The 15,397-nt window shown below is 41.3% G+C and overlaps 1 protein-coding gene across 1 annotated transcript; it reads left to right on the top strand.

Annotated features, from left to right (window-relative positions):
- The first annotated feature begins 921 nt into the window (after positions 1-921).
- Positions 922-14,499, top strand: adgrg4a (adhesion G protein-coupled receptor G4a). Its single transcript, XM_076739742.1, has 16 exons — positions 922-937; positions 1,277-1,865; positions 3,861-3,920; positions 7,873-7,979; positions 9,301-9,517; positions 9,612-9,777; positions 10,134-10,286; positions 10,843-10,980; positions 11,076-11,121; positions 11,296-11,399; positions 11,630-11,751; positions 12,517-12,785; positions 13,129-13,234; positions 13,483-13,763; positions 13,891-13,992; positions 14,123-14,499. The coding sequence occupies exons 1-16, from the start codon at positions 922-924 to the stop codon at positions 14,269-14,271; spliced, it is 2,625 nt and encodes an 874-aa protein (XP_076595857.1). The 3' UTR covers positions 14,272-14,499.
- The last annotated feature ends 898 nt before the right edge of the window (positions 14,500-15,397 follow it).

Below are 15,397 nucleotides of genomic sequence, written 5' to 3'. Positions count from 1 at the left end.
GAATATTACTCTGAGTGTTTGCAGACAATATATGACGGCAGCAAACCTGACATATAGAACACACACACACACATTCAGATACACATACACACAAACCTGTTGCGTCAGTCATAGCCATGAACATATGCAACCTGAGATGTTATGTCATATTTGGCATTTGTAGGGGCAGTTGCAACCCATGCACATACTGTTTTATGTTTCTATAACAAATCATGCTCATCTTCTGCTTTTAGCTGCCATGACTGCTAATGTCAGCCACAGTCATGTGACTGTGTCCGTCCTGTAGGAGGAATTAAAAAAAGGAAGCTTATGTTACTACCCTGAATATGAAGTTTGCTCTGTACAGCACTGAGACAAGCTGTTGATAATGCCACGGTTGCTATACTTTTGTGTCATCTGCACAAACAAGGGTGTGAGTCAAATCAGAGCATTTCTCAACATCCTCCTTCTTTTAACGTTTACACTAAAACCAGGTGCTTCATACTGAACACAGAGTGCTTAGATGTGTGAACGGGAGAATTATGAGGTCCAATTTGGAAAGGTTTCATGAATTTTTAACGCTATCAAGCTTGTTAGTTATGTTTATTGCCGGTGATTAATGAGTAACTCGGGGAACTAAAGGGAGAGGGCGTGGAGGTCTTCTTATAGAGAAATAATCTGACGCTTGCCAGCAGGCTCATGGCTCGGCCAGCTTCTCATGAGCTGACACTGATCGCTTGATTTCTCCCAAAACAGCTTAAACTTCGGGACTTGACCCTCTCAAGGACGTGACCATGGTAAGTTTCAGCCACATAAAAATCAGTTAATAATTACCGCACTATTTCTTCAAGGTCAATGCAAATTCTAAAAAACTGCTCATCTTTTTGTCACCTTTCAGCTGATGACCACTTGACTGGCATCACTGTGTTTTTGTTTGCTGTCATGAACTCCGTCAGAGGTCTGTCTTCTCTGACCATCTGTGCGTGTATACAGCTGTCAGTGTGTATCCTGGCTTCAAGTAAGATTTCAGATTAATGAAATAATTTTAAAGGATGTAAAGTAGCACAAAATATCACAAAGACTAAAAACCTTAAATACAAAAAATGTGCACAGTACCAGCACTTTTAATGTCTTTAATTGTCTTCTAGCATTTTTATTGTGTTTATGTTTTTTATTGCCTCTTATGGGACAGTTAATTAAACGAAAAGCAACAGAGATTTCCTGATTGTTTGGATGGTATGCATATGGTACTTACAGCATCTTTACGGGAGCTTAAATCCTCTATGTGATGTTTCAGGTGCCCCAGCCAATTCCAGCCTGTGGGGTAAGAAAATACCGTTCAGCGTTCGTGAGCGTTGTGTGTGGCAGCTACAGCCAGGTGTTGTGGTACCAGGCCTTAAGGAGCTCAGTGTGTGCATACTTTTTCGCCTCAACTACACAACAGAATGGACAGGCTTTGTCTACAAAGCACCAGGGAAAAAACACATAGAGCTGGGCCTTCAGGGCACAGCCAAACACCTGGCTGTGTGGCTGTTCGGAGACGAACTGCGCTTGGATACTGAATTGAAATTGTATGAATGGAACTCTGTCTGTCTCACCTGGTCTGGCGCAGCTCAGAGGCTGCGGGTCTACGTAAATGGAACCAGTCGGCCCGTGGCCTCTTTGAAACCCACCCTACAACAGCAGCTGGCTCAAAACGGCACTCTCACTTTGGGGGTGACTCATTATATAGACGGAAACGGTAAAATGAAGCTGGAGAGTGGCAATAATCTGCTGGGGGAGATCGGTCTGTTCAGTATGTGGTCCAGAGAACGGAGCGCCGAGGAGCTGAGTGGGCAGAGCTGTGCAGACGGAGACGTGCTGAGCTGGGACACGAAGCAGTGGCAGTACAGCTGCTCTCCTTGGTCTGACAGCAGCCTACATTGTGGTAAATGCAGAATGACCTTTTTCCTTTGTATTTCATGGCAGTCCAGATTGAGCCGTCTAGATTTAGAGAAATTAATTACTCCCAAGGTTTCCCCAACTGTTCACATAACAAAGCAATCGACTGTAGGCGAGAGTTGAATGAGTGGGCAGATAACACACTTTGCTGTTCAGTAACTACAGTTTAAGGTCAAAGAAAAGGTAAACCACACATTCCTGGGCGCAGCAGTGCTGGTCCATAAACCTGCTGATAGGTCTAACATTTTGAATCCGTCCCTCTCTTTGCTTTGTTTTTTCCTTTAGCATGGCCACTGTACAAAATCAAAATGTGGAGAGTCCTACTTAAGTCTATGAGGCCTGAAAGTTGTTCACTGTCACTGGATGAAGTCACAAGAAACTGGGTATGACGACTATGTGAATATGTCAGTGGAACTTTGAATGGTCATATATGTCTGTCAAAGTAACCCTTGTTTACCTTTGCTGTCCTCTCTTATCAGTTGGAGCACATTTTCCCTCGCAATATTTCTGTCCATGACATCTTTGTGTCATCCTCAAGGTAACGCAACTTTCGTTAGCAAAACACTCCTCTCAGCTGGCAGTGGTGGACCAAGTATTCAGATCCTATACTCAAGTACCAATAATGCAATTTCTGACTTCCTGGCTAAATTTCTGGCTTTGGAAATATACTTTGCGCCACTGTCAGCGGATGTCTCGTCATGATAGAAGAGCTGGGTGTGTGCATGGGTAAAATGATAGGGGTGGTTGGTGCATCATAAGTGTAACTGTGATCACGGCCCTGGACAACATTCCTGCATGTAATTTCTGTTATCTGTGTTCCCATACAGCCGCACCTGCCATGGGATTATTAATTCTGATGCTCTAAATGGGCAACAACCTCAGGTACACCACTATTAGTCCTGAGTATGATTTTCCATGGAGAGAAGCAGCAATATCCTCAAAGACCAGCCGATTACATAACAGAGGAAGTGAAATTGTCATTGGTTCGAGGCAAAGTGTAAATAAGAAAACTCATACAACCTTTTAATAAAGACATGAACTAATTCTGTTTTTTCAGGATTCAAGAGAATTATCCAGCTCCACCTGTGATAAGTGGTAAGATGAACTCAAGACCTACAAAAACTATGAACAGGATTATAATAATTCTAGTGTGTCTGTGAGGGCAGCACGGCACAAGACGCATGGAACAAGCCAGATATTCTCAAAAGTTAATTACGACGCAGCTCACACGTAGATCTGACCCATGTCATTGTGCTTAATCCCCAGTTTCAGCTGTGAAGTCTATGTGAGCGTGGATCCTGCTGCTAATGTAGAAGTGGTCCAGGCGAACATTACTGAGTTGCTGAGTTTGACCGTCTCTTACACCACCTTCAACCTCACATCTGACCCTGATAACATGAGCATACTACCTGTGGGTGGGTAAACTCTGCACATACACTTCAGTCCTCTGACGCACGCCTGTAAAATGCTGTTTTATTGGACACTTGCAGCAGTAAAAGATTAACCAAACACATATTTATGTATTACGTATGCTAATACGTACTAATATATTGATATTTGTTCAGTTCTTATATTTCATAGACACAAAGCAGACTCTGGGCTTAACTGGAAATGTTCACTTGAGGCGTCAACAATAACAAGTGTAATTCAATTTACTATGCACTCTCACTGTGATTGTTAAGTGGCTGAATTAAAATGACACTGCACAAACACACTAATGAAAGCGGGAAAAAAAACAGACATGCAGAAATACATTAGAGCCATAGAACACACTTTTGTGTGTTTGCAAATATCAACAGATGACTACAAATGTGCGGCTATTAATTATAAGAACGCTGACATTTCCATAATTTGATTTCCATTAGACATCATGTTATTTTTAATTCTAATTTTCCCTTGCATATTCTTTTGTAATTAATAATTTATGTTGTTTATTTCAGAGTTTTTGCCTGCGGTGACAGAACCACCACCAACTGCGAGCACTGGTGCATCTACATCAGGTGAGCAAGCCAGACAGAATAAAACAAGGTCGTGCTGGTGCTTTGCAGCAATATGGAATCATGAAGCCTTTGATGAGCTGGTGGCATGACAGTAAGTTTTATATCTATAATCAGGTGCAGTCTGCCAGACTGTCGGTCAATTCACTAAACAACTCAAACGAATCACTGTGTTTGTCTGTCGTCTTCATTCTTGCCTTTTCTTCGTATCGGATTTTCATTGTCCTACGAGAAAAAATTTTTTTGCTGGAAGGCAACATTAAAACATCACAAAACAGAGTACAATGAAAGGTCCATGGGGAGAAAAGAGAATAGCTGAGCAGGAACCACGATGAAGTTTATCGCTGTATGAGACTTAAGAGGGTTTACTGCACCCAGTGATTGGAAACGTTAACCAGACCAGACCGAGCGGACACGATGGCCTGGATTGGCTGTGATGGATTTTGCATGTTTTTACTCGCCGCCTCGACTGATTCCTGTTGTAAGATGTCTCCATCAGCAACATTTAACCTAAGCCGAATGTACAGTCTGTGTGGCTCTAGGTTGCACATTACCTGTGTTCCCATCAAAGCTCATTTTTTCATCATGATAGGTACGAAGGTAATTATAGCTCTCCACAGTCCACGTCTTGCCCTTTAACAAAGGTCTGAGAAGGTAAAAGTTTTTTTTCTGAAGCCAATTACCATATCTTTGGTTTTAGAAATGTTCGGTCTCAGAAAGTGAAGGGTACAAGATCACCGCCCACAGGTACATGTGATGACTCATTTCTGTTTGCTGAGTTAAGTGTCTGTCCTTGTACTGACTGATGGTGGAGAGAACCAACAGTACTGGAGCCAGAACATTACCATGAGGGGCAACCTGGTATCAAAGGGTGTGACAGACCCATCGGTTCACCATGTCCGTGTCACGGTTTGCTTCATCAAGGCGTAAAAAGAACACATCTTCATTTTGCAATAATAAATATGAAACATCCTGTTGGGCTTTCAAAATAAAGCTTGCTGATAAACATTTCAGGTGACGGTCGCAGTTTGATTAGGTTTAGGCAACAAAAGTACTTGGTTAGGTTTGCCAAACTGAAACAATTACTTCCTTAAAACAATGACTACTGATTTCACACTGGAATCAAACCTGGTCTCCTGTGTGAAGGTCCAGTGTCTGATCCACCAATTTACACCAACCTCCACTCCGAGGAGGACATTGTTGCTCGTTACACTTCGTTTGTCCTTCGCTCCCATCATTATCGTGCCCTGCTGGCAGTGCACCTTCACATATGTGTGTAATGATCAGGCCTAGGTGAGGCAAAACTGTGTGAATCGATGTCTGTTACATGCATTTTTTTTGTTCTCCTATAAGATCTTAGACAGTTTGATTCAGACCTCCTCTTTGAATGGTCAGAACAGAAACAAAACATACAGGTAAAGATGCACTGCTGTGTTATTTGTCTTTTCATTCCTGCAGTTGGATCTGGCACGTTCTTCAGAGTTAATATGACCTTGAGAATCACTGGCAGGCCAACAAATCCACAGGCTATTATTGAGAAATGGGTAAGAGACTCACATACCTGCATTTAAAAGCTGTTTTTACTAAAGATACGTGTAGACTGAGTTATTCTCTTTGGGGAAAAAGGTGAAAGAACAGCTGGAGGTGAATGACACCATGACTGTGTGGAATCTCGTCATAAAGCAGAATGGTGGCAGGTGGGTCCCATTGAATTCATTAATGCTTTTTAATGTTTGTCATATGACACCTCTGGCTGACTAATTATTCATCTATAATGTTTAATAGGAACACGGAGAAGTACAGTGGATCTATGGTGAATATTTACTTCATTTTAATAGCAAGACAAATTACATAAAAACACAAGACATAATTATTTCATAACTGAAGTTTCATCTTAGAAGTAATATCGCATATTACTGTTGCAATTAATACTTCTAACACAACGTCTCTTTGTTTTATTGCTTTTAGATTTTCCATGGCCAACAAAAAAAGTAGGTGACCAACAAAAAAATTCCAATTAAAATGCTGACAGTTCAAGATTCAAGATTCAAGATTGCCTTTATTGTCATTGCACAGAATATACAACAAAATTGTGTTTACTCCTCTAGTAAAGTGCTGTTTTGTATTGTCACACAGCTTAATTTGTATTTAAAAGGTCATTCCACTATTTCAAAAGCCTAAGTGTCAGACTTTCTTGTTAAAGAGTAAGATCCTTTTTTTTAACCAGGAACAGCCATTATACGGCTCTGTTCAAAGCCACCAGATTCCTTTGACGAAAACAGTCATTTAACCTTGCAGAACACAGGAATTGTTAGTCTAGCACCGAATCGGTCAGTTTGTTAGTTTGTGTGTGTGACACTGGTGTATTAAAGGGTTAACTTGCATCCTAACTGACATGTTAAAATACCAAAGTCACACAATAACACAAGCAAACTAACCAATCGAGGGAGCAGTAGAATAGAAACTCCTGTGCTCTGCAAGGTAAAATGAATGTTTTGTCAAAGGACTCTGGTGTCTTTGAACAGAGCGATATAATGACAGTTTCTGGTTAAAGAACACAGATTTTAATCTTTAACAAAAATATCTATCTCTGTACTGATCATTTCCATAATGTTGTAGATATTTAGAAAAAAATACCTGAGGTACCCTTTAATTAAGAACACTGTGGTTCAGACCAGTGTTGTTGTTACCACTAATTGTGTCTTTCATCATCAGATATTACTGCGCCTTCCATGTTCAGGACTACAGCAAGAGTGGTGTGGCAGAAACTAAAACTTTGATTTATGCGTCCCTGACATCCAAGTACAAAAATGACTCCATTGCTATTCAAACTATGGATGTGGTGATCAAGCACATAGGTAAGCTGGATTTCTTGATACAAATGCAAAGAGAAATATGTGTTCAGTTATGGAATAAGATTTGACAAAACATCTTCAAATACTTTCCAGTGCCAGAAAACTGTTTAGAAGAAACTACTTCAACAATCTATGGGCCGTATATTTGGCCTGAAACATTTCCACAAGACATCCAAGAAATGGGATGCGTAAAGCCCCTATCAGAGAGAGCCTACAGGCTTTGGTAAGACGTTAACTTCCATTTCCCAGTGGCTTTATATTTGCCCAGAGACAGCGATGATTGATTTGTCAGATTGCAAAGTTATGACCTGAACATGTGATGATTATCAGTGAAAACAATGAGTAAATCAACAAGTTTATCGTGCTGTAAAAAATGATTTGGTGTTTTATTGACTGATATTGCACAGCAGTATATTATACAGTGTAATGTCTGTCATATAATAATGAGGCTTATATTGGTTTGCAAGTGAGACAAAGTCTAATAATATTCAGGTGTTTTTTCACACCAGTCTGAGTCATCTGAGCCAACATTCATCCTGCTGCTAAAATATGGCGAGAAAGAGAGGATTTTCTTTGTATACTGCTGCAAACAGATCCTGTTTATCTGCATCTCAGCAATCTGTTTACATAGCAACAGCTCAGCAAGACAAGAAAATTCCCTCAATTACAATGTCCTGTTCCAACCAGTTCTCCCTCTCTGCACACACACTCTGACCACACACAGCTAATGCTGACGGATCTGAGCCAGCTGCAGCTCAGGCAGAAATCAATTTCCTATAAGTGAATTATTAGTGCAATGAAGGACTTCAGTCTTCCTCATTTCACCTCAGCCAAAATTTAATATACATATCACTCAAGGGACAATGACTGCGTAATATGGGTATTCAGTTTTATGGTCTCTGAGGGAACTCTGCTGATGCTTATTAACACTAAAACAATCATGAGGTGTGGACAGGTGGTTTTTATGTTTTCTCACCATACTAACTGAGGACCAAGATACAGATACAGTGTGCTTTGTTAAGTTTTAATTGAGGCCAGTCAATCAGAAACACACCAGAAGGATGTTATTTCTGTTGCCTCTGATTCTCTTTTCTCTTCAGCAAGTTAGACATTGAAACTGACACGACCAGCTGGGCTCATCCTGACATGACTAATTGCTACCAGGTTGTCAGCATACCAGGCCTCCACAATATCACTGTCACCACTGGTAAGAGGATCAGTCTCACTCACACACACACACACACACACACACACACACACACACACACACACACACACACACACACACACACACACACACACAGACAGCCTGGTTAGCACTAATTGCAATTCCGGAAAAAGCCTCTGCTGAGGTTCTTGAAATAAAACTTTCATTTTCTTGTTTATTCTTCATCCTTCCACATAAATAAAACATTATGTTCCCAGTCCGGTGGAAACCTAAACATAACATGCTGTATGTGTCCACATTCAGAGTAGCAGTTTATTAAGACTTCAGAGGTGAGGAACCCCATAACAGCAAACATAAGGTCACTAATTGGGCCTCGCTCTAAACTTCCCCAGCAAAGAAAGCAAAATATAAATAAATGACAAATCTATGAGCTAAGATCCTTAAACACAGAGAAAAGGTGTAAAACAAGAAACAAAATGAACTTCTCATTCCTACCACATTGTTAATAGGTGCTCCATACTTAGAAGACAGTATTTACACAACAGTAATGTACAATTTACAGGCCCAGCAGTGGCTCCCCAATCCAGATCTCGCGAGAATATGTTGCTGAGACGGACTCCATAGTCTCGGACAAAGTTATTTTCTCCTTATTTATCTGTATGAAATATGTAATTTTGATATCAGAAAATTTGTGGCTTCTGAAAAAGGGGCCCAAAGTTACTTTGGTGAGTACGGGGCGTGAAAATCGGCAATTATCTGTACGCACGTACCTTTCTCCCATTGGAGTGAATGAACTGATGACATGCCGCGAGTCTCCTAAAGGGGCGGGGCACTGGTGACACCCATGTGACACAGATACAGGAAATGACTCTTAAGTGTGTCGTTTCTGAACCGTCTCTAAACAAACTGGACAAAAGCCGAGCAGAAATTGGGAGATGAAACGGTGATACACGCATGAGAGCAACCAAGCTATGGCAGGCCGAGTTACCGCGAGACAACCTAACCCTAACTCTCTCCTGTGGTAACTCGTCTACGCGCACCAGAACGGTTCTTCAATATCTCTCGCGATATTTCGCTTTTTCTCGCAGGTTTTCGCGTAGCGCTTGTGCGTTTTAGCGCTTCTTACGGTCTTGTGAGAGAGGCGGAGAGAGGCAGATTGCTGTCAACTGCAGTTTAGACAGACTCACTATCATCGTCATCATCATCATCATCATCATCATCATCACACACAGACTGACGGGAGGAGAGACACATCTATCATATCAAAACAACAAATATGATAACAGGTCATCACAAAAAACTCAACAGAAAAAAGTGGCAAAACACAACAAAAGGTTTTAATCGTATGATTGACTTCTAGGTAATGCAGCTGAGGTGGTGGACATGATTCAGGACCTTGTAGATGTTCAGTTAGGTAACGGCACGGAGCTCTCTGCCTCCGATCTGGACATGGTGGTGGAGAAGCTCAATGAAGTGGCAAATATCAGCATCATCCAACCTTCTGTTGGAGTCAGCATTGTCAAGATTGTTGCTGATATCCTGCTTTCCTCAACCGACATCACTCCGGTGGCTAACATGTAAGGGGAGAGGGCAACTAGTTAATCTGAGTATGACCACAGATATACACAGCATACTCTATCTAAATCGAAAATCTTTTGTCTTCGAAAAAAGTGTCCTCAATCTGACAGAGAGAATTGGGAACAATATGTATTTCCTCAATGAATCTGTCAGCGTAACAGCCCCATGGCTGGCCCTGTCCATGGTCAACGTTGATCCGGATGAGTTCAATGGCTTCACCTTTGGTGTGTCCTCTGATACTTCAACCCTGAGGCCAAAGGTGAGACTTTGAAAATGCTTTAATCTATCGCAGCAAATGTTTTCTCATCAGCTGTTTATGTGAACCAGCGGAAGCAGAAGAAATGCCCTGTTTAATTTTTTTCTCAGCTCCAAAACTGGTTCCACCTGACTGCTTAAGGACAGTTTGTGTTGCGTTCACGTCCTTGAATGACCAGGAAATTCAGGAGACAGATTTAATAAACAGTTGTGGTGTCGCCTGAAGCAGTTACGGCACATTAAGCTTTAACTCGAACAAGCACTCGTCGAACATGGAGAAGTACTCCACGATGCATGAAGTTAGTTTCAAAGTAACCCTGTAGAGCTGAGATTCAGTCTTATTATTACTTTTCTTTCCAGATTTTTCTCAACCAGAGCTTTGTGAGTGAACCACTTCCTGACAAAGATGCGATCATCTCTTTGCCGTCTGAACTCCACAATTTTCTCAATCCCGGACAACATAAAAAAACTCGTATCCAGTTTAATTTCTATGGAACACAAGAACTTTTTCAGGTATTTAAACTTTCTGTCGCTGCTATTTGTCATCTTCTCTTTGTCTTTGTCTCTGTCTTTGTCATCTTATGGGGATACCAGACTATTTCTTAGATGGGCACAGTGACCATCCACTGGAGAATTGTTGGTTCTACATTTGGGCTCCTGTAATGATTAAACAAACAAACATTATTGTGTTCATTTGTGAGCTTTTTATGGACAGAATCAGGCTAGCTGTTTCCCCTTGTTTCAATTCTTTATGCTAATCTAAGCTAACCATCTCCTGACTGTAGCTTCATACAGACACGAGGATGGTATAAATAATTGCTTCTAACTCTTGGCAAGGAAAACGAATGAGCATATTTCCCAAAATCTGGCACTAAAACAATTATTTTTCTCAATATTTAGAGATTAAATAATCAGTAGTTTAAATATGACAAGACTGCTCTCTCTCTCTCTCTCTCACTGCAGCACATTTTATTGACCAGTCACCTTAATTAAACTTTGCTCCTATATCTACATTTGCTTTGATTTATAGTCCGGCCTCTTAACGTGACAACCATTTCATTTTGAACAGGACCCACGCACAAACAACACAACACAGAGCACATGGACATTGAATTCCCACATAATATCTGCCAGCATCAATAACAGCCATGTCAGCAACCTAAAGGGTGTAGTGGTGCTGACCCTCAACCATCAAACGCCCAAACGCGTGAGAAATGAAAGCATTCAGCTCATCAGTAACACGAAGAAGCGTTTTGTATTTGACTCCAAAACCATTTAAAACCAACCTGTTTGTTTTCACAGCCCAAAGACAAGGTACAGTGTGTGTTTTGGGATTTCCAGAAAAACGGTGAGTTGGTTGTTATTTAATATATTTTGGAGATTTACAATTGAATTGAAATGATTTCCAGTAATTGAGCTTCATAGTACATGTAAGCTAAAACAGGAATGTGTGTCTGTTGATAAGCAGCTTTAATCAAATGATGTGTGTGTTTGTGTGTGTCTGTGTGTGTGCGTGCGTCAGGTGGACAGGGTGGTTGGAACAGCAGAGGTTGTGAAACCCGGAGTATTTCTTCATATCAGACCAGCTGTCTCTGTGATCACCTCACACATTTCGCTGTGCTCCTGGTGAGTCACTGGTCTGCTTTCAATTAATGAGGCCAGGGAACAAACAACTCCCACAAGCACCAACGTACTGTGTGCAATATGGCCAGCTGCCGACGGCTTGCGTATGTTTCTGCCAGTTTTGGAATAAGCTGATGTTAAAGCCACAATGTGATCATATCATTATTTTTCAAGTTATTAAGATGGGATGGCTTTAAATGATGGATTTGTTCTGCTTGTATGTTGTGTTTCAGGATGTATCCAGGACCTCTGTCAGTGGAGCTCACCTTAAGATCCTGACAGTGATCTCATATCTCGGTTGTGGTGTATCCTCCATCTTTCTGGGCATCACTCTTCTCACCTACCTTGCTTTTGAGTAAGCCCCTTGGAGCAGCAGCAACATACTTATCACATACTAACAAGTTAATACTGTATTTGCTCTCATAACCAGCAAGAGGAGGCTGTAAGAATATCTTTTATGAAGAGGTTTTATTTTTTAGTGTGAATGTTCATTCTTGACTTTGGAATTAAATTAGACAAAGTGATCAAGGTCCACATACCAGCTTTTCTTGGGATCAGCAAAAGTGGGCCAAAATGTGCTGGGGCACTGCTAGTACACCCGTTTACACCATGACTCACCCATTAACACCCACTGACAACATGACTCATGAGACCCTAACGACTCACATGAGGCTGGGTGGGTCGATGATCCTGTAAGAGGAATAAGTTTCCCCACCAGTCAGCTAGAACTGAAGGACCCTCTTGGATGAGAGGCAAAACATCCTCTTCGAGCAAGTCCAGCTGCCTTTGTAAAGCACTCAGAAGTGCCATGACCTGGGTAAATGAAACAGAGTCCTCACTGATCATTGGGTTGAAATCTTAAAGTCATCACGCAGTTCAAGACTACAGAAAAGCTAGTAATTATACTTTGAGTAAGAGTTGCTTTGTCACAAAAGTACTACAAGGGTTTGTTCATTGTCAATCAAATACTGTACATAGTGGTTATTCTGGCCAAAGAGATCAAAGTTGTACACAAACTTATCATCAGCATGAACTCCAGAGGCCTCATCATAGATTTGTCATTTATTGTTCTGCCTCTAACTCGCTCCCCATGTTTATCTGTCACTCTTGGACGTTCTAGCAAGCTGCGTCGAGACTACCCATCGAAGATACTCATCAACCTGTCTGCTGCCCTGCTGGGGCTGAGCATGCTCTTCCTTCTAGACTCCTGGCTCTCGTCCTTCTCCAACTACGGTCTGTGCATCGCCACCGGTGCGACGCTGCACTACTTCCTGCTGGCTTCTTTCACCTGGATGGGCCTGGAGGCTGTGCATATGTACCTCGCACTGGTCAAGGTCTTCAACATCTACATTCCCTCCTACATCCTCAAGTTCTGTGCTGTAGGATGGGGTAAGACAGAACTTTAAGGAGAAAAAGTCAAGCCTCAGTTGGCTTTGATTGGCTGCTTGGGTTCAGGAGTGGATTTTGATTGGTTGGGGTCGAGCAAGCACTTTATTTTAGGGATCCAAGAAGAAGCATCCCTGAAAGAACTGTTTGATTTGGTAGTAATTACAGAGAAAAAATGAATGTCCTTGGAAGTAAACCTTAGACTGAAGTCAAAAATTTGAAATCTGGAGTGTATTTGAGAAGCTTTGATTGTTTAACTTTGGTCGCAGTGTGTGAATATATTCAGCCGATTCTGATATGAGTGAGCAGAATTAATTAGGATTTGTCTATGGGTATGTTTTCACAGGTGTTCCTCTGGTCATAGTCAGCCTGGTGCTGGCCATAGACAAAGATGCTTATGGTAACACTGTGCCTGAAGAGACTGGGGTGGCGCTTCAGTCCACTGACGCATTGTAAGTACGAGCACTGGGTGAGTCATCTCTATCTTTGGAGCAAAGTGTGTGATGAAGATTGTGAGATTGGGTATATGAGTGCCTGATAAGAATTAAAAAATGATGAAGTTATTGAGAAAAATGTACAAAACAACAACAGTCAGGTAAGAAACGTATCACTCAGCTGAGTCTTAGACAAAGAAGAAATGCAGTTGATGGCATTCATCATAAATCCCAGTTTGTATAACCAACCGTCTCCCTCCCTCCAGCTGCTGGCTGCAGAATGACGCCGTCTTCTACGTGACAGTGATAGCGTTTGTTCTCCTGATCTTGTTGTGCAACCTCTCTGTGTTCATCACGGTTCTGATCCAGATCAGACAGATGAAGGCCAATAAGCCGCCTGCAGATAGCTGCAGCTCTCTGCGTGACCTGAGGACGGTGGCCAGTCTCACTGTCCTGTTAGGCCTGACATGGACAATGGGCTTTTTTATATTTGGGCCGAACAAATTGGTCCTGATGTACCTGTTCTGCATCTTCAACACCTTGCAGGGTAAATATGAGCTGAAGCTGGTGTGAAGTAGATAGTATGTATATGTATTTGATATATGTATGTGATATATGTAGTGGATAAGTGACAGACTGACAGAGGAGTGTGTGTCTCTGCTTTTTTGTCCAAGGGTTCTTTGTTTTTTTGTTCCACTGTTTGATGAAGGAAAATGTGAGGAAACAGTGGAGGATCCACTTGTGCTGCGGACGTTTCAGACTCAGCGATTACACAGGTACCTTTTACAAAGCAAAGCAATGCTTGTGGACATAGGACATATTGCAGTATGATGGCCAGATGGTTAAAGTCAAGGCACTTGAAGGTGGATGATTCATTGTTTTCTCTTTCTTGTCCCCTGTATTCAGACGGGAGCCGCACTGTGACAGTGGGTGGCCACCGCAAGCAGAACAATCTTGTTAACTCTGACTCAGTCGCTTCTGACAGCACGTCCACCACCAGGAAGGTCTCGGGTTCCTCTGCAGAATCAGAACTAAACCACCACCAGGGGGCGTGAGAGGGCCTCTGGATTAGATTTGTACAGCTCTGGCTTTCAAGGTCCTTTGGCTCTGTTTCAAATAAAGCACTGTTTTTATTGGGATACAAAGGGTCCGTAGGTACTCCTGCACCATGTATTGAAATCAGCCATGAAACAAAGTAAATACAGCGCTCACAGTCAATTCACAGCACGGTAAAGCAGTGTGTTCTGAAAAGTGCACATTTTATGCAAGCTGCCCTCATTTAAAAGGCCAAAAAAACGTTCAGTCTAGTTTATCTTCAAGGATTTCGTGACTGCTTTCACTGTTCAGTTGAATGCTTAGAAAAGGAGGATTTTGTGTTTGTAAAACGTTTAATAGAAAAGAAATGACCACACAGGAACATGGGAAGGTAGAAGACTTTTCCATTTAAACGTAATGGAAAGGACGAGATCTGTCACCAAGAAGTGTTTCTGACTGCAGCACATGATACGTTTTCACTGCTCTTGATGTTTCCTTTGAAGACAATTTTTAAAGATCCTTAATTTCCAATGCTAATGAAATTTTCATGTGAGTTTTGTTGAAACATTTTGTGTGATTTTATATATATTAAATCTTGCCATTGTTTTGAGATTGTTTTGTGTGTGCGAAGATTTCAACCCATGAAGAGCATCACTGATGTTTCTTGACTAAAACTTTGAGCAGGTTTTTAATGTTGCTGGACTGACTGGGAACCGTCTGGGGACTTGTACTAGTCAGTGTGTCAAGATTATTATTTTTTCCATGTATGAAAAATTGTAGTAATTGAAATAATGTTAACATAACATTTGCTAACATAAAATTTACACAATCAGTATTAGCATTTGTATTTATTTAAGACAACACTGATCATCTCCTTGTACTACTCGTTATACTACTTTTTTCAACGATTAAATGTGTTTTTTAATTACTCAAAGACACTTTTCATTGCAGCATAACTCTGTTTCATCTGTTAAATCTGTTATTATTACAGTAAGAGTGAAAAAGACGTGCTTATACAAACAAATAGGGTCCAACAGTGAATAATTGCAGTGGGATCAAGGAGAACCATAAATCAACCTACAAAGGTCATGAGCTCTTCAGATATGGAGGTCCATTTAAGTGAATAAGAAGTCTTTTTGCGCAGTG

The sequence above is a fragment of the Chaetodon auriga genome, chromosome 9 (genome assembly GCF_051107435.1).
Source record: "Chaetodon auriga isolate fChaAug3 chromosome 9, fChaAug3.hap1, whole genome shotgun sequence".
NCBI lineage: Eukaryota > Metazoa > Chordata > Actinopteri > Chaetodontiformes > Chaetodontidae > Chaetodon > Chaetodon auriga.
This window is presented reverse-complemented; position numbering and strand designations above follow the sequence as displayed.